Source organism: Callospermophilus lateralis, chromosome 8, assembly GCF_048772815.1.
Source record: "Callospermophilus lateralis isolate mCalLat2 chromosome 8, mCalLat2.hap1, whole genome shotgun sequence".
NCBI classification, from domain to species: Eukaryota; Metazoa; Chordata; class Mammalia; order Rodentia; family Sciuridae; genus Callospermophilus; species Callospermophilus lateralis.
The window spans coordinates 20,229,200-20,256,424 of record NC_135312.1 but is presented as its reverse complement, the minus strand read 5'-3'; the positions used below and the strand labels follow the sequence as shown (position 1 = coordinate 20,256,424).

General features: G+C 34.3%; 1 protein-coding gene across 2 annotated transcripts in view; it reads right to left on the bottom strand.

Moving 5' to 3' along the window:
- Stim2 (stromal interaction molecule 2) overlaps positions 1 to 27,225 on the bottom strand; it is a 170,230-nt gene that overhangs the window by 89,965 nt on the left and 53,040 nt on the right. For both annotated transcript variants that reach the window (XM_076864692.2, XM_076864693.2), the window contains exon 2: positions 9,709 to 9,839. In XM_076864692.2, coding sequence (XP_076720807.1) covers positions 9,709 to 9,839 — 131 coding nt within the window. The remainder of the gene's footprint in view (positions 1 to 9,708; positions 9,840 to 27,225) is intronic.

Sequence of the window (27,225 nt, the reverse complement as noted above, 5' to 3'; positions counted from 1 at the left end):
CATTCGTCTATTGAAGGGCATCTAGGTTGGTTCCACAGTCTTACTATTGTGAATTGTGCTATTATGAACATGGATGTAGCAGTGTCCCTGTAGTATGCTCTTTTTAGGTCTTTAGGGAATAGATCGAGAAGGGGAATAGCTGGGTCAAATGGTGGTTCCATTCCCAGCTTTCCAAGAAATCTCCATACTGCTTTCCAAATTGGCCAACCAATTTGCAGTCCCACCAGCAATGTACAAGTGAACCTTTTTCCCCACATCCTCACCAGCACTTGTTGTTGTTTGACTTCCTAATGGCTGCCAATCTTACTGGAGTGAGATGGTATCTTAGGGTGGTTTTGATTTGCATTTCTCTGACTGCTAGAGATGGTGAGCATTTTTTCATGTACTTGTTGATTGATTGTATGTCCTCCTCTGAGAAATGTCTGTTCAGGTCCTTGGCCCATTTGTTGATTGAGTTATTTGTCATCTTATTGTCTAATTTTTTGAGTTCTTTGTATATTCTGGATATTAGGGCTCTGTCTGAAGTGTGAGGAGTAAAGATTTGTTCCTAGGATGTAGGCTCCCTATTTACCTCTCTTATTGTTTCTTTTGCTGAGAAAAAACTTTTTAGTTTGAGTAAGTCCCATTTGTTGATTCTAGTTATTAACTCTTGTGCTATGGGTGTCCTATTGAGGAATTTGGAGCCCGACCCCACAGTATGTAGATCATAGCCAACTTTTTCTTCTATCAGACGCCATGTCTCTGATTTGATATCAAGTTCCTTGATCCACTTTGAGTTAACTTTTGTGCATGGCGAGAGAAAGGGATTCAGCTTCATTTTGTTGTATATGGATTTCCAGTTTTCCCAGCACCATTTGTTGAAGATGCTATCCTTCCTCCATTGCATGCTTTTAGCCCTTTATCAAATATAAGATAGTTGTAGTTTTGTGGATTGGTTTCTGTGTCCTCTATTCTGTACCATTGGTCCACCCGCCTGTTTTGGTACCAGTACCATGCTGTTTTTTGTTACTATTGCTCTGTAGTATAGTTTGAAGTCTGGTATTGCTATACCGCCTGATTCACACTTCCTGCTTAGCATTGTTTTTGCTATTCTGGGTCTTTTATTTTTCCATATGAATTTCATGATTGCTTTCTCTATTTCTACAAGAAATGCCGTTGGGATTTTGATTGGCATTGCATTAAACCTATAGAGAACTTTTGGTAATATCGCCATTTTGATGATGTTCTACCTATCCATGAACAGGGTATATTTTTCCATCTTCTAAGATTTTCTTCTATTTCTCTCTTTAGGGTTCTGTAGTTTTCATTGTATTTCATTGTATAAGTCTTTCACCTCTTTTGTTAGGTTGATTCCCAAGTATTTTTTTTTTTTTGAGGATATTGTGAATGGAGTGGTTGTCCTCATTTCCATTTCAGAGGATTTGTCGCTGATATACAGGAATGCCTTTGATTTATGCGTGTTGATTTTATATCCTGCCACTTTGCTGAATTCATTTATTAGCTCTAATAGTTTCTTTGTAGACCCTTTTGGGTCTGCTAGGTATAGAATCATGTCATCTGCAAATAGTGATAATTTGAGTTCTTCTTTTCCTATTTTTATGCCTTTAATTTCTTTCGTCTAATTGCTCTGGCCAGTGATTCGAGAACTATGTTGAACAGAAGTGGTGAGAGAGGGCATCCCTGTCTTGTTCCAGATTTTAGAGGGAATGCCTTCAGTTTTTCTCCATTCAGAATGATGCTAGCCTGAGGCTTAGCATAGATTGCTTTTACAATATTGAGGTATGTTCCTGTTATCCCTAGTTTTTCTAGAGTTTTGAACATAAAGGGATGCTGTACTTTGTCGAATGCTTTTTCTGCATCTATGGAGATGATCATATGGTTCTTATTTTTAAGCCTATTGATGTGGTGAATAACATTTATTGATTTCCGTATGTTGAACCAGCCTTGCATCCCAGGGATAAATCCTACCTGATCATGGTGCACAATTTTTTTGATATGTTTTTGTATCCGATTTGCCAGAATTTTATTGAGGATTTTTGCATCTAGGTTCATTAGAGATATTGGTCTGTAGTTTTCTTTCTTTGAAGTGTCTTTGTCTGGTTTAGGAATCAGGGTGATGTTGGCCTCGTAGAATGAATTTGGAAGTTCGAGGAGTACATTTTTTAAAAAAAGTAAGAAAATTTGGGAAAGCCAAAAAATATACTACTAAAAGAAAAAAATTCTAACATCAATGAAGGGGAATGAACATTATTTTAATATAAGAAATATTTTCTAGTTGTATTATTTCTAAACAATAAAGAAATTTTTAAAACTTCTAAGCAAAACCAGAAATTTAAAAATTTCTATATGTTTCTGTCATGTTACTAGAAAATAAAGTATATTATATGAAAATATTCAGAATAATAAACTAAAATAGATACAAGCTTTACTATTAACATGAATCTTGGCACAATAGTTTCCAATTTAATAACAACTTGTGAGGGAATAAGACACAGATAAACGTTAAATACAACAGAAACAGACTATGATAAGTCATATAGTGAGAGTAATTATATGGCCTCTTGGCCTGGAACAGGCCTCATTTACACCCGTTGCCTTGATGTCATTATTAATAGCACCCCTTTTCACTCTCAAGGGTAACCCAGTTTGGATGATGAATTATATAGGTCACTCGACCTGAAACAACAATAATATAAGGGTAATAGTGTTAATGGGAATAGATAGGTTCTATACCCACCCAAATTCAGACATCTTTTAGAAGCTAAGACAATAAGTGAAGTGTGCTAAACTATCAAATAAATGTATTACATAAATACAATGCCATGCTGTGATCCTCTAAAAACGCTCAGAGAAGGAGGGGGAGGAAAAGAGCAGGACTGGCAGTACAGTCAGGCTAGAACTAAAGAAGAGAAGTCCAGATGCACAGTCCTGATTCACACTCCTACACTTCTGCCCCCTTTCAGTCTGTACTATACTGACTATGAATGCTTATTGAGGTAAATAAAAAATTAATGGAGGTTGAAGGGCATGCTCAGTGATAGAGCATTTGCCTAGCAAGTGCAAGACTCTGGGTCCCATCCCAAACACTGAAAGAAAGAAAAAAAAAACTGAGGAAACAGGAAGAGAAAATATTTTTTTTAATGAAAATACATAATTACTATGAGGTCTGATTAAACAAAGCCAAAAGAATTTGAGTAGGCTAAAAGATTTACTGGTTGAAGCAGGGATTGTGATAACTCCCAGAAAGAGACAAATAGTACTGAATTGAATGTTTCAATGTTCTGTGAAGCCATAAAATGATTTCAGAAGTTTTTAATTCCTCATATACAGATCTCATACTATAGGTCACACTTCCCCAGTTTATCAGTAAGTTGCATTTAAGAGTTATTTATTTACCATTTGAAGCACATCATTCAACAGAAACTAATGGAAGACATTTTTACGGTGGAACTTAACAAAGGTAAAATCACAAAATAGAAGGGCAAAAAACACCGTCTTTTCCAAGACCATCATATGGCCAAATATAAATACTGTGCCTTAGATTATAAAAAACTGTTATAAAAGCAAAAAAGGAGAAGAAGAAGAAGAAGAGGAAAAGGAGGAGGAGAAGGAGGAGAAGGAGGAGGAAGGGAGGGAGGGAGGAAGAAGAGAAGAATAAGATTTATTAAGGTGCAAAGGATAAGTTATAAATCATTTTTACATGAATCCAATCATAATAAAATAAGATTTATAAATATACTATGTACTCATAAAAGGTTCATAAAGAGGTTCCGATTACTATCAATGTCCTGAAATTTAAATCAGGTAGCCCTCAAACTTCATCAAATACAAGAATCACTCAAAGGATTTATAGAAAAAGATTGCTGGATTCCACCTCCAAGTTTCTGATTCAAGCAGGGCCACAGTAGTACCCGAGAATTTGCATTTTTTTCACGTGACATTTATGCTGCTTTTCTAGGGAACAAACATTGATTTATTCATTAGAACAATTTCTCCAAACTATGTCAACTCTCTTTTCATCCACTTCTCTTCTCCCTTGAGGCCCAAGGACTTGGCTCCCAGGATTCCTGTCCTTCCTTATTCTGTAGGATAAAGACAAACTACTAGAGTGGACCAATAATTTTCTACTTTGCTTCCAAAACATGTATATAATAGCCCCATTATCATTTGAATAGTTTAAACTGCAGTTAACTACAAGTAAACAAATAAGAGGTAACCAAAATGACAAACAAATATGCGGTGCTTAATATATTTTTGGTGAGCTGTCAAATATTAAAATACTTTTGAGTATTCCCCAATATATTATTTCCTTCTACATAAGTTTTTCTTCCACAGACTTCTGTTTAAAGGTGTTATAAGCATTACTTCTAAGGTGTCTTCAGAACAATAATTAAACACAATCCAAATACAAATTAAACTCAAAAACTCATAAAAGTTGTAGCTAAAGTAAGTCATTGGAACATATTTATAAATAAGAAAGGCTATTTTTTCAAAAAAATACAGAATTTAATCGTGTCTTTCCTTATCAAAATATCTAAATTTCCTGCCTCATTCATTCCAGTAGTTTATTCTAAATTAATATAAATAAGTGGGTTTTGTCATTTCTTGCAGGTATTACAAGTAACAGAGCTAACTTCAGTCATGAAAAGGAGAGTGCTCATCATAAGAATATCTGTAATTGATATGCTATATGATTAACAAACATACATGGTAATGGTAGAAACTAGAAAATATATACTAATATTAGCAGTATCTCTGGAAATTGTTTTCTCAAAAAACTCTCAAAGTCCTTGTTCTTATTAAAATGGAATATAGTCTAAGTGATTTACAACATGACCTTGCTTTACAATTCATTAGTACAGTGGCTCCCAAACTAGGTTTCCAGACCTGAGAGAGATACACAATCTAATCCAGTAGAGAGGGAGGAAATATTTAAATTTACCCTTATATTTAATTTTATCTCATATCTTTAAATTTATATTTTTGTGAACATTTTAAAAAGATATAACACTGGTATAACAGTTTGTATGTGTATATATATAAAATCTATAATACATATCAATACAATTAAATACAAGTATTTATTTAAAATTTTGATCAGAGAGAGCCTACACAAAACCTTTTTCCTAATAGCTTGATAGCATGATTTAAAAAAAAAAAAAAAATAGGGAGCTGGGGTTATGGCTCAGTGGTAGAGTGCTCACCTAGCATATGTGAGGCACTGGGTTCGAGCCTCAGTACCACATAAAGATAAATAAATAAAGGTATTGTCCATCTACAACTAATAAATTTAAAAAAAATAGTTTGGAGAAATACAGTATATGAGAGCTACTTTAGGCTTCTAAAAAGGCCTTTGATTTTTTCATTTTAAAAAGTATAACTGGGCACAATAGCACACACCTGTAATCCCAGCAAGCTCAAGAGACTAAGGTAGGAGAATCACAAGTTCAGAGGCAAGCCTCAGCAACTTTAGCAAGGCCCTAAGCAACTCTGTGAAACCTTGACTCAAAAAACTAAAAGACTGGGGATGTGGCTCAGTGGTTCAATCTGAAGTGCTAAAAAAAAAAAGAAAAGAAAAGAAAAAAGAAATGTCAAGTGATTTAACAATACTATTTGAAGGACTGTATTTGAACCATATACATTTCTATATTTGCATCAAATCTACTTGTATTTCATTTTCCCTCAACTTATATTAATCTGTTTGATTGAAGATTTACCTCATTACTGTTATGGTTTAGATGTGAGGTTTCCAAAAAAAGCCCATGTGTGAGACAATGCAAGAAAGTTTAGAGCTGAAAGGATTGGGTTAAGAGAGCATTAACCTAATAGGTGCATTAATCCCCTGGGTGGGGATTAATTGGGTGGTAACTGAAGGCAGGCTAGGTGTGGCTGGAGGAGGTGAGTCCCTGGGAGTACCTTTAAGGTATATATTTTGTCCTTATTGAATAGAGTTCTCTCCACTTCCCGAAGCCAAGTTCCCAGTCACTTTCCTTCACCACCTGGTCAGCCAGGAAGTTCTTTCTGCCTTTGCCTCAGATCCTGAGTAATGGCATCAGTCATCTATGGACTGAGCCCTCTGAAACTATGACCACCCCAAATAAACTTTTCCTCCTTAAAATTGTCCTTGTCAGGTCTTGGACTAGGGATGTGGCTCAAGCGGTAGCGCGCTCGCCTGGCATGCGTGCGGCCTGGGTTCGATCCTCAGCACCACATACAAACAAAGATGTTGTGTCCGCCGAAAACTAAAGAATAAATATTTTTTTAAAAAAATTCTTTAAAAAAATTGTTCTTGTCAGGTCTTTTGGTAACAGCAGCAAAAAAAGTTGACTAAAATAATTACCTAAGAATCCATAAATTTCATCAGGATGGAATAACATTTCTGATAAGTGTCTAAGTGCCCCTTAATATGTACATTTAGCAAAGACAAAATGACTTTATAAGAGAAGATATTAAAAAAAAAATGAAGAATTCCAGAGACTGTTTTTAGCTTTCAAGGAACTCTGAAAACCAGAGGAGCTGCCCTGTGACTCACCTGCCCTTTGCACCATGTACTAATACACCTGGGGTTCGGAACTCTACCACCACTGATTCACTGTCTGACCAGCTCTTCTGTGGTCTCCCATGGTGCCTTACTTACTTGATATTCATGAATCACCCCAGTCTTAATTTGCTGCTTTCTCATGCCTTTTATCAGGTCTTATCTCTTAGCACTACTGATCTTAACCATGCCTCAGTTCTTCCAGGACAAATCAATGTGTTTTTTCCATAAAATGACTGGTAAAGGCACACCACTTGTCTTTGTTCATCTTTAGAAAGCCATTACCTCACACACTCTCTAGCAACCAATAAGTGCTCAGTAAAAGAGTGGTGAAGTAAGCTTTGTTTCAAAACTTATAAGCAGGATACCACAAAAATCATGGGACACCACTTCAAGATTAGTTTCAAACAAAGTAACTTCCACATTGCTAGTCCTTTTCCTGTTCCCTACTCTTTCTCTCAGTACTATCATTAGCTCCAAGGCAAGTCCATTGCCATTTTATGAGATACCCTATGAAAAGACCCACAGGGTAGTAAACTGATGCCTCCCACCAATAGCCCTTCCTCTTTCTACCATACAAAGACAAAGAAGTGACAGAGAATTTGTTTGACAAAGCTAATCCCTTCATACTGGAAATGACTAAGAAAATATACAATAATTTCACAAAATCTACTTAGCTCAGAAAATAATTTAGCCCTATAAAAATCTAACATATTTAATGCTCAAATTATTAAGCATCTAAATTACCTTTAACTAAGTAAACAACTTAGACAATCTTGGAAAGATTATGAAGAATAAATGATAATAATTCAATTATCATTACTAAAAGTAGTAATTTTATTCTGTGAGGAGAAGGGAGACAGAAAGGAAAACGATAATAATGTTAACATGATGAATTATCAACTCAATATGATAAAATGGTAGTAAGAGTAAAACTTTCGATAATCCATCATCAACAAAACATATTTATATGTTTCATATACTTCCAAAAGTGAAAGCATTGCAAGATAGGATTACATACAGTCTATAGTTCTAGAAACAAATTAACTGAATTGGTCTATTTAAAAGTGACAGCCAAAGATTAATAAGCTCATGGCCTCAGTGGCTTCAATTCCTGGATTCAGATTCTAGCTTTACTTCTTGATATCTTTGTGACTTTGAACAAGTTACTTATCTTCTCTGTGTCTCAGTTTCCTCATCTCGAAAATAAAGGCAATAATGGTATTTGCTTCAAAGAGGGTTTTTTGGTTTTTTTGAGGAGTAAATGAGTTAACACATGTGAAACCCATCAAAATAAATAAATAAATAAAAGTGAAAGCCATGATTTTGGCATCAATAGAACTGAGCTCTAACCAAAATGACTTAACCACAATAAGAAAGGAGTATCTCAGGAAGCAGGAATTGACTAGTGCAGAGGCATTAAATGTAAGACTGAAGAGCTATGTACTGATACGTAGACTATTTAAAAATTGCTGTAAATTTGTTAACTGCGAAAATACTCAAAGTGATAATCATGATGGATCAAAGAGGAATAATTTGGAGACAGTAATCTAGGCACAAGATAATAAATACCTAGATTAAAACAGAACAAGCAGGGCTGGGGTTGTGGCTCAGTGGTAGAGCACTTGCCTACCATGTGTGAGACACTGGGTTCAATTCTCAGCACAGCACATAAACTGCTATAACAAAGTACCACTAGATGGCTTAAAAATAACAAATACATTTTCTCACAGATTTGGAGACTAAAAATCAAAGTATCATTGGGGCCATGCTCACTCCAAGTCTCTATAGCAGACTCTATTCCATGAATCTTTCTTAGCTGCTGGATTACTTTCTTACCAATAATCCTTGGCATTCCTTGACTTACAGCTGCATAACTCCAATCTCTGTCTCCACTGTCACCTGGTTGTCTTCTCTCCTGTGTGTAACTACAGGTATTCTCCTCTCCTACAAGGACACCTGTCATACTGAGTTAAGGGGCTACTCTACTCCAGTATGTCCTCATCTTAACTACTTCAATCATATGATTTTTTAAGTAAGGTCACATTCTGAGGTATTCAACATATGTATTTGGAGGACACAGTACAATCTGTGAATTGGCCCTTTATGGAAGAAAACATCTGCCAACTTCTAATTTGGAAGAATAAAAATTGAGATGAGGTAGGTCCAGAAACACCACTAAGGAGTGAAAAATTCAAAATAGGAGAGCAGAATTTTGCTTTAAATATACTAATTGTATAAAGCAAAAGTAAGAGACTTTTTTTAGATGTCTCTTACTTTTGTGTAAAGCAAAAGTAAGAGACCTGTAAAAATGTCTGGCAGAAAGCAATACAGGAAGATCAGGAATATGAATTGACTTAAAGATGGAAGAATCAGAAAAGACCTGAAAACAGAGGATCCGTTTCAAAGTAAATGTTTTGAAGAGCAGGCCAAACAAGTCAACTGATTTTTAGAGAATGTAATTACTAGATAACAATATTATTAGAGGATACCACATTTATGGAACATGAGACAGTAAGGTAGGAAATAATGTAATTTACTATTATGTAAACTAAAAAGGAAGCAACTCAACACTGAAAAATACAACACAGAGGCTGAAGAGGTCTGAAAACAGTGGATTTGGTTAGAATGAGACCACAGTCAAAGAAACAACTTCTATGGAGAATCTGAGGGAAACTAGGTCAAAAGCGAGATGGTAATACTTAAAACTAATGACTACTGATAAGAAGGCATCTTAGATATTCCATCACCAGGGGCTCTCAAATGAATGCCAACTACCATTGGACCTCAGTCTAGAATTACGAGAACAGAAAAGCTACCCAGCTGAGCTCAGTAAACCCATAGAACTGGGAATAATAATATCATTTTAAGACACTATATTTTGAGGTGGTTTGTAAAGCAGCAATATCCAGTCAGAACAGAATATAAGTTTGAGAAACCCAAGAATATAAGACAAATATTTTTAAAACTGGGAAGACTTGTATACAAGTGGGCAGGAAAAAAGAGAAAAACTGCATAAATCTATAGAGTAAAATTACAATGTGAAAACAGAAAAGCTAAAAATGTTAAAGATGAAGGAGTTGAGTCACATGAGACATGAGAGGAAATTTTTAGACTAGAAACACAGTCACTCTGTCATAGAAGAGTACGGCAGAAAGCTTTCCACCTACTTCATCACTTTCATCTACTTCAATTCCACCATCTTTGTCATCATCCATTTGTTTATGTATTGTTTGAAGAGCTTCCAGACTAAATCTATCTTCTTCTGTGAAGCATGGTGGACTCAGTGACATACAGGGATCTGAAATAGAACATAGGACAATTACTAACGTGCCACACCAAAACACAGGCTATAGTTCTGGAAAAAAAGAAAAAATTTTTTAAACTTCATAGGAAGTCAGACTAAGAACCTTTAAAAATGTCACAGTATTCTTCACATAAAAAAATATAATATGTGAACACATCTCACCAAAATTTAACAATCAATTGCATTAATATTAGGCAACTAATATTAGGCTGGCCTCTCACCATTTTCTTTTTTTTCTGAACTTCAAATTAGATATCAGTGTAATAAAAATTATACCACTACAAAATTCAAATTGTCTAAAGTCTTCTATAACTATCTCTTCTCATCCATTATATTCACTAATTATTCATCCCACACACATACACACACCCTCCCCCCCCCAAAAAAAAACACACAGATCTCCTCACACTTAAAAAAAGAGAGAGAATACAAGGTGCTATTTTTGTGTACCAGTTTAACTGAAATATAAGTCCTAGGAAAGAAATGATTACAAAACAAACAAAAAAGAAATGTAGAACATTCACAAGACTTTTTTTCATTTTTCTATTTAAGATACTCTAATGACTTTCTACAAATATATATAACCTCTTAGGTTAAATAAGAAAAAAGAAAGAAAATGACTGAATTATTTAAATCGTGCTCATGTTTTCATTAATATGCATTTATTTGTTAAACCTCTTCCTATGAAATATGTGTGAATCCTCATATTCAAGTTGTCAAAAACTAACAAGGGAGGGATCATATAAGGTTTTTCAAAGGCTTAAAATCAGAGTGATGAAAAGTCCTTCTGTTGATACAATAGTAATAAATATACCAAAACAAGTATTGCCAAACTTCACTCAGACCTTATATGGCAGACTGGTGGACTGACAAATTCTAGCAACTTTCCGCTACTATTCTGTCATTAAAATAACATCATTTTAAAATGTCATCAAAACCTTATGTATTTCTAGAAACAGTACTGGGCTTAAAGTTTAATGTGGTTAACATAAAGAAGATTGTCACAGTCTGGTTAATTTTCTCATCAACAATTTAAAACCTATTATATCATTCTGTCCTTGTTATGAATTGCCACCAGTTAAATGGCCAAATCAGTTGTCATTCGGTCTTACTTACCTCATCTCTAAAATAAAGCAAGCAGATCAGATGCTATTAAAGTCTACTGCAGTGATGAGAGCCTAAGAATATCTAATTTGAAATTCAGAAAAAGAAGAAAATGGTGAGAGGCCAGCCCTTGAGACACACAAATAATTTTATTGTCTAAAAGACTATTCAAACCCATTGTATCTATGTGTTCTAGGTAATAGTCCAGAAAAAAACATTTTGGCAATTTAACATTTTTATAGTTTAAATTCAAAATCTGATTTTAGTTTCTTCAGTTATGAAGAGGAAGAAAATGGAAGCAAAAAGGAAATTTTATAAAAGTAAACAATGGGCTAGAGATATAATTCAGTGGTAGAGAGCTTGTCTCACACAGGGCTCTAGGTTTGATCCCCAGTACCACAAAAAAAAAAAAAAAAAAAAAAAAAAATATATATATATATATATATATATATATATATATATATATGGAAATGATGCAATTATAAATTATGTGCAGCACATATGTATGCACATACAAACATTTAAAACCTGATTAAGATTTGATAAAACCAGTCAGGTACAGTGGTATGTGCCTGTAATCCCAGCAGATCGGGAGGCTGAGGCAGAAGTATCCAGGGTTCAAAGCCAGCCTCAGCAAAAGTGAGACTCTAAGCAACTCAGTGAGACCCTGACTCTAAATAAAACACAAAAAAGAGCTGAGTTCAATGACCCTGAGTTCAATCGCTGGTGCCAAATTTAAAAAAAAAGAAATTGATAAAACCTAAGAATGGTCAATTATGGTCCCTAATTTGCAAAACAACCAGAAGAAACCTTATATGGCTATGAGTTCATATCTATTCATTATCATTTTGATGGATGCAAAGTAAAAGATAAGCGCTCAAGTACTACGAGAATAGTGGAAAGTTCTGTATAAAACATAATTGCCTCTATAATATCTCATATTTACAATTGTATCTTATTTTCTAATAAACATATAAAGTAAATATGTTTATTGCTACTGATTGTAAGGAAAGGGCCAACATCACTCACTATGATCAAAAAAGTTTTGTTGTTAAACTCTGAGTCAACAATGAGGCTGTATAACCTTTAGAAAGCTTTAAGAGAAAATTAAGAGCAACATATAACCTAAAAAAATTCACATAAAAATAAAGTTGGTAATTATTCACTTAAATATTACATAAACACTTATCAACTCATTAAATAAAATACTCCCAAGGCCGACTTTATGATGTAATTTCTCCATAAAATGTTTCATAAATACTGTCTCTTACCGATCACTTCCTTCTCCAAACTATTCCAACCATTCACCCAGCTATACTGAGCAGCTATCCTGTGCCAGACACCAAAAATTCCATAATAAAAAATAAAAAAGACAAAATCCTCATAAAATTTACATTCTACTGAGGAACATGGGCATAACAAGATAAATATTAAAAGATATAAGGATGTTAGTAGTGGTAGAAAGGAGAAAAACAAAGTAGGAAACAGATACTCAAAAAATTTGAATTGTTTTATTTTATCTTCATTTTCAAATCTTCTACCTAAGCCCTCACTTAATGCTATACTTTATTAATCTTTAATTGCTTTACACATCATTTTGTCCATATAACTAAGCTTATGAACAGGGCAGGTACCACGTTCTTCGATTTCTCACATGTTCTTGAAACCCAGGGTTAGTTGGGCATATTTTAGATCTCTGATAAATTCTATTACTTCATATATTAACCCAATCACAAACTTCCAGCTTCTGTACTGTATAAGACAATGATAGGCATTAGGAATTAGAGAGATAATCAAATATCCCACACTGTGAAAAAGCTTTCAGTCTAGCAAGAAAAGACATGTAGACTTCTAGGACACATTGTTAGATACACCTGAGAACACTTATTGCATGTTGCTAAGGTGAATGTATTGTTCAAAAAGCATGTGTTGCAAACTTAACCCTAAATACATCATTGCAGGGAGGTAAGAGCTGTTTAGGTTATGAAGGACCCTCTTGAATAGATTAAATCTGATTATAAAAGAGCTTGTGGTTATGAGTTTGATCTTTTAGTCTCTCCCTTCAGTTTACCCTTCTGCCATAGGATAATGCAGTATGAAGGTCCTCCCCAGATGCCTGCTCCTAATTATAGACTTCCCAGCCTCCAGACCTGTGAGAAAAGAATTTCTATCGTTTAAAATTACCCAGTCTGTGACATTTTATTACAACAGCATGAATCCAGTCAAGAAACAGACTGCTATGGGAACATGAAGAAAAATTACCTAATCCAGAATGGGAAAGAGAAGTCAGTGAAAGTTTTCGGAAGATAAATTTAGAGATTTTTTTTAAATGACCTGTAGCTAATGACCTTGAGAAGACAAGAAGAACATGCCTGCAAGAACAGCATATCTTCGTGAAAAAAAAAATATAAAACTCAGTGAACTACAAGTGGTTTATTTGTCTGGAATATAGAAAAATATACATATTAAAAAAGAGAGGTGGGGCAGATAGGTAGGGACTGAAGATATAGCTCAGTGGTCAAGCACTTGCCGCAGTTGCCTAGCATATGCAAGACCATGGTTTCCCATGCTCAGCACTGGAACAAAAAAAAATGGGTAGAATATTGGTAAAAGGCTAGTTCTCAATCTGTTTTCTATACTACAGAATATGCAATTTTATCCTAATAACTATGGGAACCCATTTAGAGATTTCAAGGCAGGGACCAACAATCAAATTTATTATACAAAGATCACTCCAGTAACCATGATGGCCTGGAGACACAACTGAAAGAGACAATGGTGACAAACTGCCACAATCATTTTGGTAGCCTCACCAGTCCATGCCTCCAAGGAAAAGAGAAAGTAGGCAACGAATACTGCTCAAGGGATTGGTTGTATGCCCAAACTGAATCAGCAAAAGGAAAGACAGAAGCTGAAGATCAACAAGATTGGTCCATCTTTCCACAGGGAACTCTATTTCCTTTAAAGTACAATAACTTAAGGCATAGAAATCTAACACAATAGTTGTAAATTGTGATCTCTATTGTCTCTTTTTTTTTATTATCATCAGCTGTTTCCCTTCTGGGTTAATTCAGTAAAAGTGGTTCTTTTAGCTCAACTTAGCTGGCCTACCTTTCTTTTAAAATATGCATCCTGTAAGAAAAGATTCATGCCTACACTGAATCCATTATAACTGTTTCAAAGACAACTGCTAAAACAAAAAAAAAAAAAATTGTTCTCCTTTGCCAATATTTCATAAACACCTCGCTTAGCTATCCAAAATGTGCTATTACACATCATGTACTCCATACCTACTGCATGTTTCTCATTTAAACAGAATTCACTCATTTAAACATGATCTGAAGTGCCTGTAATATGCCAGGCTAATGCTTGGTGCTGGGCACAACAACTAAGACAGATTTCCTCCCCTTATACTGGGTTATAAGTTTTATCTGATGAGCACTCTTTTCTTTACTCTAGATTGATAGAAGCACTTTGTACTGAGGAAAAGAAATCACCTGCAACAGAATGGAACATAGCCAAAGTCTGCTACCAGCAACATTATTAAATTCCACCTCATTTTTGTATATTCAAAAGCCTAACAAACTCTCAATCTAACTCTGAAGAAATAAAGTTAAATAAATTAAAATGATTTTACCTAATAAGTAATATCAACTACATTCTAGAAACCAATGCTATTTTATGCACATAATTTAATCCCTACAACCTTAAGGAAGGCACGTTTTATCTCCATTTTTCAGATGAAGAAATGAGACTCATGAGTAACCTGCTTACAGTCACATCCAGAGAGATGACAGTAGGATTCTAACCAACTCTTTAAGACACCAAATCTATGCTTATGTGTCAGTGGCAACAAGAATCATAAATGTATCCCATGGAAGGAGATCACTAGATACTTTGAATAACATTCACAATCTAGAATTCATACCTGTACTTTCTACCTCTTTTCCTTTTGAAAACGTATCTCCACTTCAATTCACACTCCCCCTGAACATTATGATACACACATTACATTACATTATATTATAATTTTACCTTAATTTTTACTGTTAACGTGCAATGCATTAATTTTTTTATTCTCAATGTTCATCACAATGACTGACATGTTTGTTGAATGGTTCAAATACATATAAATACTAGAAGCCAAATAAATTAATTCCTAACTACAAGTCATTTGCTTAGCAAATATATATATTACAATCTAGGTTAGAAGCTAGGTATACAAAAGGCAAAAATAAACAAATAAATAAAGCTAACTCTGGCAGATGCAATAGCAATGTAATAAACCTACAAGGATAACAAAACAAAGGAAGACATGATTACATGCACAGTAAGAAAGATCAGGAAGAAAATGCCCTTTACATTGGTGTTTAAAAGATGAACAAGTCTTCTTTGGGAAGATGTATAGGGAAGACCATAAGCTTCTACTAGGTTAATAATGGCTACCAACTATGGACCATCTATTATATATCATAATAACACAGCTATAGTTTAGATCTGAAAATGGCCCCGAAAAACTCAGTATTGAATGCTTGGTCCCCAATTCAGCAATCTCCAGAGGTGGAGATTTTTGGAAAAAGATTGGATCATGAGGGCTTTAATCTCATTGGTAGATTAATCTATTTGGTGGGCTAATGATCTGAATGGATTACTGTGAGGCAGTAGAAAACTGTAGGGAGCTGGAGCATGACTGGAGAAGGAGATAACTGAGGGCATGCCCTTGGGGTCTATATCTTCTCCCTGGCCCCTTCCCCTGTCTCTCTGCTTCTTGGCTGCCATGACTGAATAGCTTTCCTCTGCCATACCCTATCACTATGATGTTTGAGCTTTGGAGCCAGAAACTTCTGAAACAGACAAAAAAAAAATCTCTCCTCTTCTAAGTTGCTTTCCTCAAGTACTTGTCACAGCAATGAAAAGCTAACACACATTTATATAAAAAATTAAATATTATACATTTCATGTTTCCTAAAAAATATGCATTATTCCCATTTAGTTAGATAATTAAGAGAAACAACAAGGAAGGCTAGATTAAGGAGGAATCTATAGAATATTCTAAAGTAACAATAAAGGGGAAAATATTAATAGGTTACTGATTGAATACGCCTACTTGCAGTTTATTCTGCCTTAAAAAAAAAAAAAGAAAGAAAGAAAAAGAAAAAGAACTTTTTCTCCCAAATATATCCATGGTTAATTAACTACTTTCATTCCAATTCAAATGTTCCTCAGAGACCACCTTATTTCCCTACCTAAAAGAGCCTTCTCCTTTACTCTCTGCTTGCTTTCTATTCCTCAAATAACTTTAACATGGTACATAACATTGTTTATTTCTTGATGTGCTTACTAACTCCCACACCACAATGCAAGTATGCAATCACAGGCTTTGTTTTGACCATTCCTCTTTCCCCAGTGCCTAGAGCAGTATCTGGCACACAGTAAGTACTCAAAAAATATTTGTTTACTGAATTACTTACCTAATTGGTTTTTAAATGTAAATATTTGAAAAGGCTTTCAAGAAATTACTTGGCTAATTAGAAAACTAAAATGTAGAAACTGACAATAAAAATCCTCACCTCTTTACAATGCTAAAGTTAAATCTAATTAATTAGTAGAAATTTAGTAACATTACACTTCTGCTTCAACTATTCGATGTTCCCCTCTAATGTATAAAATGTATTCATTTTTAAATATTATTGTTTAAAACTTATTGACCGAAATATTCAGCACACTCTGCAAATATAAACATAAACTTTAAAATAGTCATCGTCAAGGCTCTTAAACTCTAGTAATGAAGTTCTAATAATGAAACTCCACAAGGTCAATAATTATGCCTGTTTTACTGATTATTATATATTCTACGTGATAACACTACATATACATTATTATTAACATATGTATTATATATTATCATTATATCTAATAAATACTTAGCCTGATTTTTGCATGTAAGCAATTCATATCTCATGGCCTTATGAAAGAGCAACTGGATTTTAGTAAGTACACTAAAAACAAACTCAAATAGGAGGGATCAGTGGTAGAGTGTTTGCCTAGCATGCCGTGAGGTCGTAAATTCAATCCCTAGCACCACAATCAAACAAGTAATAAGATGAGCTCTGGAACCCACAAATAGTACCATTTGGCTTATAGTCTGATTCTCAACTAGGAATGCTCCAACCTCCTCCTTCCTTCTTCCCCATCTCAACTGCTACTGGCAGACAGTGGACAAGGAGTGCGGCAAGGATGTTAAGTAACTACAACACACAGGCCAGTCTCACACAACAAAGAATTGTCCTCTGCTGTGCCAACAGCACTCCCCAAGGAAAGAAAGAAAACACCAGTAAGTGTGTGCACTGTAGTAATAGGATGTGCATCTGTAAAGATAATCAGGCTATCAGTAAAACACAATGAACATCAGTAAGAGGATTCTAAAAGTCATCAATGAATGGTTAAGTAGGTGTTACGGTTTGGATGTGAGGTGCCCCCTAAAAGCTCATGTGTAAGACAATGCAAGGTTTAGAGGAGAAATTATTGGGTTATGAGAGCCTTAACCCAATCAGAGAATTAATCACCTGATGGGATTGAGTGGTAACTGAAGGCAGGTGTGGGTGGAAGAAGTAGGGCACAGGGGACATGGTTTGTGGTATACATTTGTATTTGGCAAGTGGAGATCTGTCTGTCTCTCTACCATGTGAACTGCTTCCCTCTACCATACTCTTCCACCATGATGTTCTGCCTCATCTGGAGTCCCAAGAAATGGAGCCAGCTGTCTATGGACTGAGACCCTTGAAACCATGAGCCCCCAAATAAACTTTTCCTTTTATACAATTGTGCTGGTTGGGTCCTTTAGTCGCAGTGCCCCCCCCCAAAAAAAAAAAAAAAAAAGCTGACTTAAAAAAACATAGGAATGACCCATAATAAAAGATGTCACAAAAAAGTTTAAAGTCACAACTTATATTTTGTGTGTGCAAATGCTTTAGTATGTATTGTTTTTACTTATTTTTTTTACAAATTTTGTTGTAATTATTGAAATTATACTGGTACATCTTTATCACCCAGAAGCTTCACTTTACATTAAGAATCATTCTTAATATTATATATTTTATGAGTTTAGGCAAATTTATAATAATATGTATCTACCCTTTACAGCAACATACACATCAGTTTTACCCATCAAATCCTCTGCAGTCCACTTATTCTCCTCTTGCTCCCCACTAAGCCCTGGCACTTGGTATTCTTTTATCTTTCCCTTGCCTCCTTAGCTATGACTTCTCCAGGATATTTGAATTGTCATATGGAGTCTTTTCATTTTGGCTTCTTTCAATTCACAAAAGACATCAACATTCCTCCACATTTTTTTATGGCTTGACAGCTTATTTCTTTTTACACTAAATAATATTTCATTGTCTGAATATACAAGAGTTCATTTCTACATTCACCTATTGAAGGACATCTTGGTTGCTTCTGAGTTTTGCAATTAAAATAAACCTGGTATACACATCTATGTGCAGGTTTTGTGTGAATACAATTTTCCAGCTCCTCTGGAAAAAGTTAATAGCTGGATTGTATGAGTAGGCTACGTTTAGTTCTACAAGAAACTGTAACTGTCTTTTAAAGTAGCTGTATCATTTTGTATTCCAGCCAGCAACAAATAAGTTTCCATTGCTCCACAGCCGCTCCAGTATTTGGTATTATCAGTGTTCTGAATTTTAGCCATACTAATAGGTGTATGTATCTCATTTTTCAGTTTGCATTTCCCTGATGATATATGATGTGCAGCATTTCCTCATATGATTATTTGCTATTAGCATATCTCTTTTGGTAAGATGTGTCAATTTTATTTTAATTTAGAGATATATGTTTGCTATCAAAGAATGTCTATTACAATAGACAAGCAGGAAATTATAAAATACAAATTACAGAGATGGCAGTAAGAACAAAAAGAAAATGTAACAGTAAAATAACTGAATGTAGTAACAGAAAGGAAACTGACATTTCAGGCCTAAAAGCCATCTAGGTAAAAGAAAGGCATATTTCTCTTCTATTTGATTGAGCCAATCCAAACAACACAAGAGTTGCAAAATACATCAAATGTAATTCCATGAAGCCTCCAGTATAGGAATAAATATGCCATATTTTCTATTTTGTCTTCTTAATATATGTAGGGAATACAGTTTAGAAACCTAATAATAACTCTACCAAAAAGAAAAAAAAAAAGTGAAGCTGAAAAAAGTAAACGTAGTCCCTAGAGCTAATTTCTCTCCTATAATTTTCTTTAAGTTGGTATGTTTCATGCAGAAAAAAAAAAAACTAAGAAGTGGAGCCAGGCGACCCTTAGGCACAAACCAATAACTGTGGCCCATTACTGCATACAAATCATCTTCTGCCAAGAACTTGGCTTACTGTCTTGGCAACTACTTACAAATCTCATGATTCAGATTATTTTAATTACTACCACTGAAAGAAATTTTTTAAAGAAATAGTTTATATTCTCAGCAAGACCATGTTCCTAAATAAATATTTTAAATAAGGGCTGGGGATGTGGCTCAGTGATTAAGCATCCCTGGTTTCAATACCCAGTACTCACCCCCAACAACAACAAAGTCTGTATTTATTACTACCACTTTAAGCATTTATCAAATCAAATATTCAATCTGAATACTTTTAAAGCAAATGTTCTCTAAGATCTTCAGGGACAATTATTAAGTGTCATTTTTCAATATACTAAACACCTGATTCAAAGTCAAAAGAGTGTGAATGATATCTTACTTCTCTTTGAAATACCCTCCTTAGGGCATAGTGTGTCTAATATCCCCATTACTCTCTTACTACATGAGAGTTATCTATCATACTACAAATTCCTAGCAAATAGTAGAATTAATAGATATTTCTCAAAAAATAAAATAATAAAGGCTGCTTCATACTATTTTTTTAGAAAGAGGCAAATTTCAATCTATTAGTCTATTATCTGGCATATGATAAGCATCCAAAGTATACTAGCATTTAGCCAACTGTGGTAGTACATGCCTATTATCCCAGCAACTCAGGAGCCTGAGAAAGAAGGATTGTAAGTTTGAGGTTAGCCTTATCAATTTAGCAAGACCCTAAAGCAACTTAGTTGCACCATGTCTCAAAAAATAAAAAGACTAGAGATGGCTTCGTGGTACAGTTCCCCTGGGTAATATCCCCAGTCCCCCCCAAAAAATAAAAAATAAATCTGCTAGCATTTATTGAAAGCATATTACATGCCAGAACAACAAATAAGAAAAGGAAAGTTGTAAATGGTTAAGTGCATCCGATGCTACACCAGGATGTTACAAAAAAACACAGAGGACTCTAGAATCTCTAATATGTACTCAGACTTCTAAAAAGTTCAACAATTGAAGGAGACAAATCTTACCAATGGAGGACTAAGAATCCACAGCAGATGCATTAACTTATAAGTTAAAAAAAAAAAAAAACAGAAAATTAATGGCCCTTTGCTGAAAACCTCTTCTCACTGATTACTGCTTCTTGGAATTTAGAATCTCTACAATCACTATGTATAAAAAGTGCCTGTTAATTACCTGAACCCCAGCAAAAAGAAAGAAGTTTCCTATTGTCAAAAAGAAAATCCCCTAAAAATTGCTAAATTCAATTGCTGTATCTCCCTACTGCTTTTAAATAGAGTTATCTTGGATAGACTCTGTTTCTTAGGTTCCTTCCCCCTTTCCAGAGGCATTTTAAATTTTACCATTTCTGATCTCCTGATTATTTATTTCACTTCCATTTATTCCCCTAACTGCCCACCACCATCACAAAGCAACTTAAGTTCCTGCTAATCTTTTTAGAGCCTATGTAGAGGTAGAGGTCAGAAGAAATGCATTTGCATCAAACCTATCTAATATACTCATTTCCCAAAGCTCTCTTCCATCAAAAAAATATATATCTATGTTTATACTAATGGCTAACTACATGTTCCTTCAGTGTATGTAAATAAAGGAGCAAGAAGCTTCACAACTCTATTTGTCTATATGTGCACTGAAAGCTACCTAGATTTTCCATTTTTCTATAATGCCATACACTCCTAGAAAGCAATAATACATTTGTCTATAGTACTAGCATCTGTCGTGGGAAAACAATGTTGATGAGATGCATGCATATCCTTATTTATTGAATCCTGATTTCCCAGGATACTATAAAAACTTTAACCAAAAACATTTTAAGCAAAAGAGGGCTTGGGTACAAACACACAGAATCATAGAATTAAATTCAAAACTTCTCTCCAAAAATCAGAAAAATCTCATTGACTGAAAGCAACATAACCAAAATAGCTGGGCATTAGGATTACAGTAAGTATGGGCTCCTTCAAGACCATATCTCAGGCCATAAACATTTTGATTAATAATGTTATATACGGTGTAGAACTTTAAATATTTTTATTTATTTTGTGTTGTTTGAGAGGTAAGGATAATTCACAGCTACAACACCACTGTGAATTAACTCAGTGCCAATAAATTCTACATTTAAAAGTGGTTAAAATGGTGAATTTTATTTTATACATATTTTACCTCAACAATAATTTTTAAGATCTGCAACCAAAATACAAGCCACAGTGAACAAAGACCATTAATACTAGCCTACCAATATCACCACTAGAGAAATAAAGAGAACACTGTTGTTACCGCCAAGCACAGATTCAAGAGCAAAACATTTACTTCTCTTAGTACACAAATTTAACTTCAGGTAAAATAAAATTAGCACCAGAACTTTACAGAAGGTGAAGGTTGGACACTCTAAAGTGAAAAAGAAACATTCAATCCACTCTCATCCTGCCACTTACTTTATATCTTCAGGAAAATTATCTAACCTCTTTGCATTAATTTCCTCAAGTGCAGAATGACAATAACAGCAACCTTACAAGGCAGCTGTTAGAATTAAAATAGATATAAAATACACTTAACAGTGTGTGGTACATATTTGGAATTTGATAAACAACACTCAAGAGCTGGGACTGTAACTCAGTAGTAGAGGGATGGCCTATCCCAGGGAAGACCATGGGCTCCACTCTGGCATGGAAAAAACAAACAGTACTCAAAAGGTATTACTACCATCTAGAAAGACAAGGTATTGCAGTGAGTAGCTCATAAATGGCACCATGCTAAATCTCCTGAAACCGGTCTAGTCTTTCTGTTATACTGCCATTACAATTACCTTTTTTTTTTTTTTTTTCCTGTGCAGAGGATCAAACCCAGAGTCATACATGCGGGCAAGTGCTCCACCACTAAGCTATGTCCCCAGCCCAAATTTTCTTAAGTAGACTTGATTCTAAATACCTTCCAGCTCATTTTAAACCCAAATATACCCTAAACTACTACAAAGAGAGAAGATACAGAGAGAATACAGTATTTATTGTGTGATTTTTAACTGGGAGTTGACTTGACCATCTAATTCAAATATTCTCAATAACACTGCCAGTATCATACTTCTCATGATGAATAAAGCAAGATTTTTAAAGTAATTTCCCCAAGGTCAAACAGCTAGTTAACTTGTTTTGTTGCTATTCAACCCACATCTGTCCAAATTCAAAGAACTTTATCTTTCCTTATATCCCACAACCAATCAAAAAAAAAAAAAACTTTCTCAATTTAAAAATCTCAAAAGGAATATTCTCGAAGCAAATTCTAAAACAGGGATTCTAAACACACACTCATTGAAAGTATCACTTAATAGAAACAAAAAAAAATACAGTGCTCATCTAGATAAAAGTATCACTATGTGCTCATTAGATTTTTGCTTGTTCAAGTGATTATATTAGGAAGTTCTTACATTTTGAAATGAAAACAAATCCAAATTTCCAACCCAGAAACAGTCCAATACAGCACTAATTTGGTCTCAGTAATAAAAATGGGTGGCCATTCCTCTTAGTGTTCCATAACAGAAGCTACAGTACCATCATAATCAAAGAGGAAAGGGTCAGCCATACTTACAATGTGCTATTGGCTAGACACTTGGTGTTCACAATGATATTTGTAAATCACATACTTCCAAGTTGGAAATGCTTATATAATGTATATTTTAAAAAACAATCAATCCCTTTTCTCATGAAAAAGACCTCAAGAAACAGCCACTGTTTTTGTTTTGTCCTGTCCTGTCCTGTCGAAATGTGAGAGGGAAGTCTCACAAAATCCTCCACACTGAAGGTTGGCAAATTAAGCTTCCAATATACAGGACTCTAAAGTAACATATAGTTACAAAGTTTATTGAAATCCTTATTGATAATTAAAAGCAGCAAAGTAGAAATATTATGATGGTATGTGTGAATTTTAAAAATGCATTCCTAGGATTTTTTTTAATTGCCTCTTTAAGACATCCAAAAGCAACAGAGAGAAATGGAAGACGTCCATATAGTTAGCAGCCTGAACACTGTATCAGTCAAAGCATCTGTTTAATAGTTTATGAGAGAATTCACACCTAACTCTTAAGATTAACTTCATTATCCAAAGCAATTTTTTCTACTTACACTTTTTCACATAATTTTTATAGAATATAATTCTAGCATTCATTTTTGTTCTAAAATAGTAGGTAGACTTTTTATGAGATTGCTCATATATAGTAAACTTTATTCATAACCAGCGTGTAAACTAACATTTTTCTCTGAAAGTGTTGATTTCAACTCTCATGGTAATGATTTAGGGGTGGTAGTGCTCTGACTCATGCTATCACAAGTTTTATGAAAAATAACACTAAAGGTTATAAAATGATTTAATCAATATATAGGCATATAATATTGCCCTTCATATTCAAATTCTCCTTAAGAAGGTACATATTATTCCAACAACTCAGACACTGTCCAAAACTCAGGATGTTAATGTATAACCCAAAAGAACAAAGGATGTATAATGTTTTCTGAGTATTCTTAGTAAAAGCATAATTTCTTCCATTTAGGATATAAGCTTTGGAGACTGCTCAGGTAATCAGTCTGCAGAATATCATTTTTAGTCCAAAGAGGAATTAGGTTCTAGTTTTTTTTAAAAAAAGTTCACATTGTCTATAAAGTATAATATAAATTCTATTTCTTCAGTCCTCAATATTTTTGTTTTATATTTTTTGAATTTACTAAAGCCTTAAATATTTAACTGTGCTGTAAAAAATAACAATGTTAGTTTCTAGAGAAACAGTTTTAAAGACATAAAACTGACATAAATTCATTTATACACACACGTGCACACATACACAGCCAAACTGAAACAACTACTTGATACAGTAAACATTGTTTTCTCAATATAAACTAAAACCAATGCAAATTATTGATTGATGTATTTTGTTCAGAATTACATTTCCATCGCCTATAATACCACCTAGAAAATAGCAAGCACTAAACAAGCATTTACTGAATTAATGAATCAATATAAAAATTTAATATGTGCTCAAAGATCTAGGTTTTATATTTATATTTGGCTGGATTAACTGTACTAGAAATACTATTTTATATGTAACAATCAATAAAACATAACCAAACCATAGACTATGACAAAGTACCAAACACTTCAACTGACAACAACCCCAACCTTACAATTTTGCTCAGGCCAGAAACTATGAAGTCACTCCTTACAGACAATCCCTTCTAACATTAGGAAATCTGTAGGCTCTACTCTGCCCTTTCTGCCACCGTCATCGCTCACACAGATTACTGTTCCTCAGCCTTTGCAGTCCTCCTGCCCTCCTTACACAGATGCACTCATATAGTCACTTCCCTACAAACACCCTCAACTTCCTTGTCCTTCTCTCATTTCATCATACTTAGCAAAGTTATACCCTTGTTCAGTGTAATTCTCCACCAACTCTGCACTTACACCATGCATCTAAACATGATGATCACACTTTCAACTCATAACCACAGGCCTCAACTGCACCCTTAATGCTACCAGGAAAGCGTATTATAACTCCTGGTTTATTCACACTCCCATTCTATTTCACACCTTCTTGATCCTCAACCCCAAAAGCCTCCTTCTCATCCTTATTGAGAGCATGATATTGTTTCCCACACTTTGCTGAAAGGAAAAGAAAAAGAAATTCAGTGAAGCTAGCTGAAGAGATTATCCTTAAGCTCCCACAATATATTAAACCACATCCCAGGGTCTGCATCTTCATACTTTGTCTCTGTCCTACTGCCACAGATGAATTATCCAAGTTTTTATATAATACAAATTCCTACATTTGTAAACTAAATCTCACCCCATTTATCCCTTTAACAGCATCTCTAGAGAAATTTATCCTTAACATATTGCTCTCAATCATTGATATTAGCATACAAACGTGCTCTATTTTCTCACTTCTTACCAAAAGCGGGGGCTCCTTTATTTATTTGTTTCTTTCTTTGTTTGTCTTTATATGCAGTGCTAAGGATGAAATCCAGTGCCTCATACATGCTAGGCAAGTGCTCTGCTACTAACCTTACAGCTCCAGAGGAAAGACTCTTAATCCCACTTTAATACTGTTCCACTTCTTTGCTCCCGCTGGCAGAAAATATACTGAAACCATTCCTGACAATCTCCCAATTTCTCTCCTCCCTTTCTTTTTTAATATACACTCCCATCAGGTTTTTAGTCAGCACTCCACCCAAACTGCCTTGATCAAAATCACCGGTTACCTCTGCATTACTAAATCTGAGGGCCATCTCATTTCTCATGTTACTTTGCCTATCTATATGATTATTTTCTTCTTTGATTAGTTTCCTGGACAACACAACATCTTTATTCTCCTTCTCAGTCTCCTCTTACAAAAGGCATGAGGAAACGTCTACAATAATAGTTAAGTTCACTATCTTGTTGACTATGGTGATAGTTTCATAGGTATTTATCAAACTGTACATTTTAAATATGAACCATTTGTGATATACCAATTATGCTTCAAAATTTAAAAAAAAAAAACTGTCAGTCTTCACATACCATTCCTAGTCTCCAAGACTACTCAGAGATCAGGAAAACAAGAATAAATAGGAAGTTGTTTTAAAACCTTAGAATGAAAAAAGTCCTGACTAACTGAGAACAATTAGTTCCTTTCCCATTCAATTCTCTCACAATAACTTGGATCTACCATTTCAATTAAACAATTACTTCCTTAACAAAAAAGAATCAAATGGGTGGTGTAGAATTTGACATTCTTTTTGTCATGTACCCATCATTACAGTATCAGAAATAACCTGTGCTTCTTTGCTTTTCCTCCAAACCTAACATACGAAAATGCCTTTTATAATTCTTAGCACTCTGTAAGCCTCAGCTAAGTTTGGCCTTTACTATTATAAAGAAAATTGTCAGAAATATATGCCACTATCTAATTTATTATCAGTTATGTATCCTATTTTCTCTTTTTATAATTTATGCCCTGTCTCAATTAACATCCACTTGTATCAGCTCTTTCAATAAATACTATTCAGAAATAAGGAAATAAATAAAATAGTACTTAAAGCATATAAGAAATATTTTATTAAAACACTTTATAAAAACCAAGTGTACTTAGTGTGTGTGGGCACACGTTTATACACAAAATTGCTGAGGTAGCAGATTTCATGGAAATCAATCATACAAGGACCCCCTCTACTTATGCCACAACTCTAAGCACTTAACAGAATTCATGAGAAATAAGAAGACTCATAAAGAAATATGTGAGACAGTGTCAGTTTCTGTTTTGTATATAATATTCAGGCAGTTTCAAAATGGGAATTTGAGGGTAAAAAATTACAAGCAGGAAAAAAATGTTGTCTCATTATCTCAAGCAAGAAAGCCTAAACTAAGGGCTGTGCTAACAGAATGAGACAGAAAAAAATATTTACGAGGCAAATTTTACTAAGACATAGAACTCTCTACAGTTTTATGACAATATGCAACCTTCACAATATGAAGATGCCACCAAGCAAGAAAAGACCTTATTCATTATCAAGTATACAGATAACTACTATTTTATTTTCTAATTTTAGAAAAATACACATCTCGATTTTTCTAAATTTTCAAATGATAAGATACTAAAAACTAATACTCATACTATGATAAACTTTTATTTTGGGGCCCATTAACAAGGAAGACTTTGCTTACAGATAATCCAAGAAACACTTACCATATTAACAGATTGGAACACTGAAACAACTCCTATCCAGCTCAGGATGTGAGAAAAAAACAAGATGCAAGGTGGCATCAAATAGGTAGAAGTTGGCCTAGGAGGACATGTTGTCAAAAGACTGACAATTACTGCATTCTCCCTGCCTGCAGAACTCAGAAATTTCTAAGAAATGATTTTGAACTGA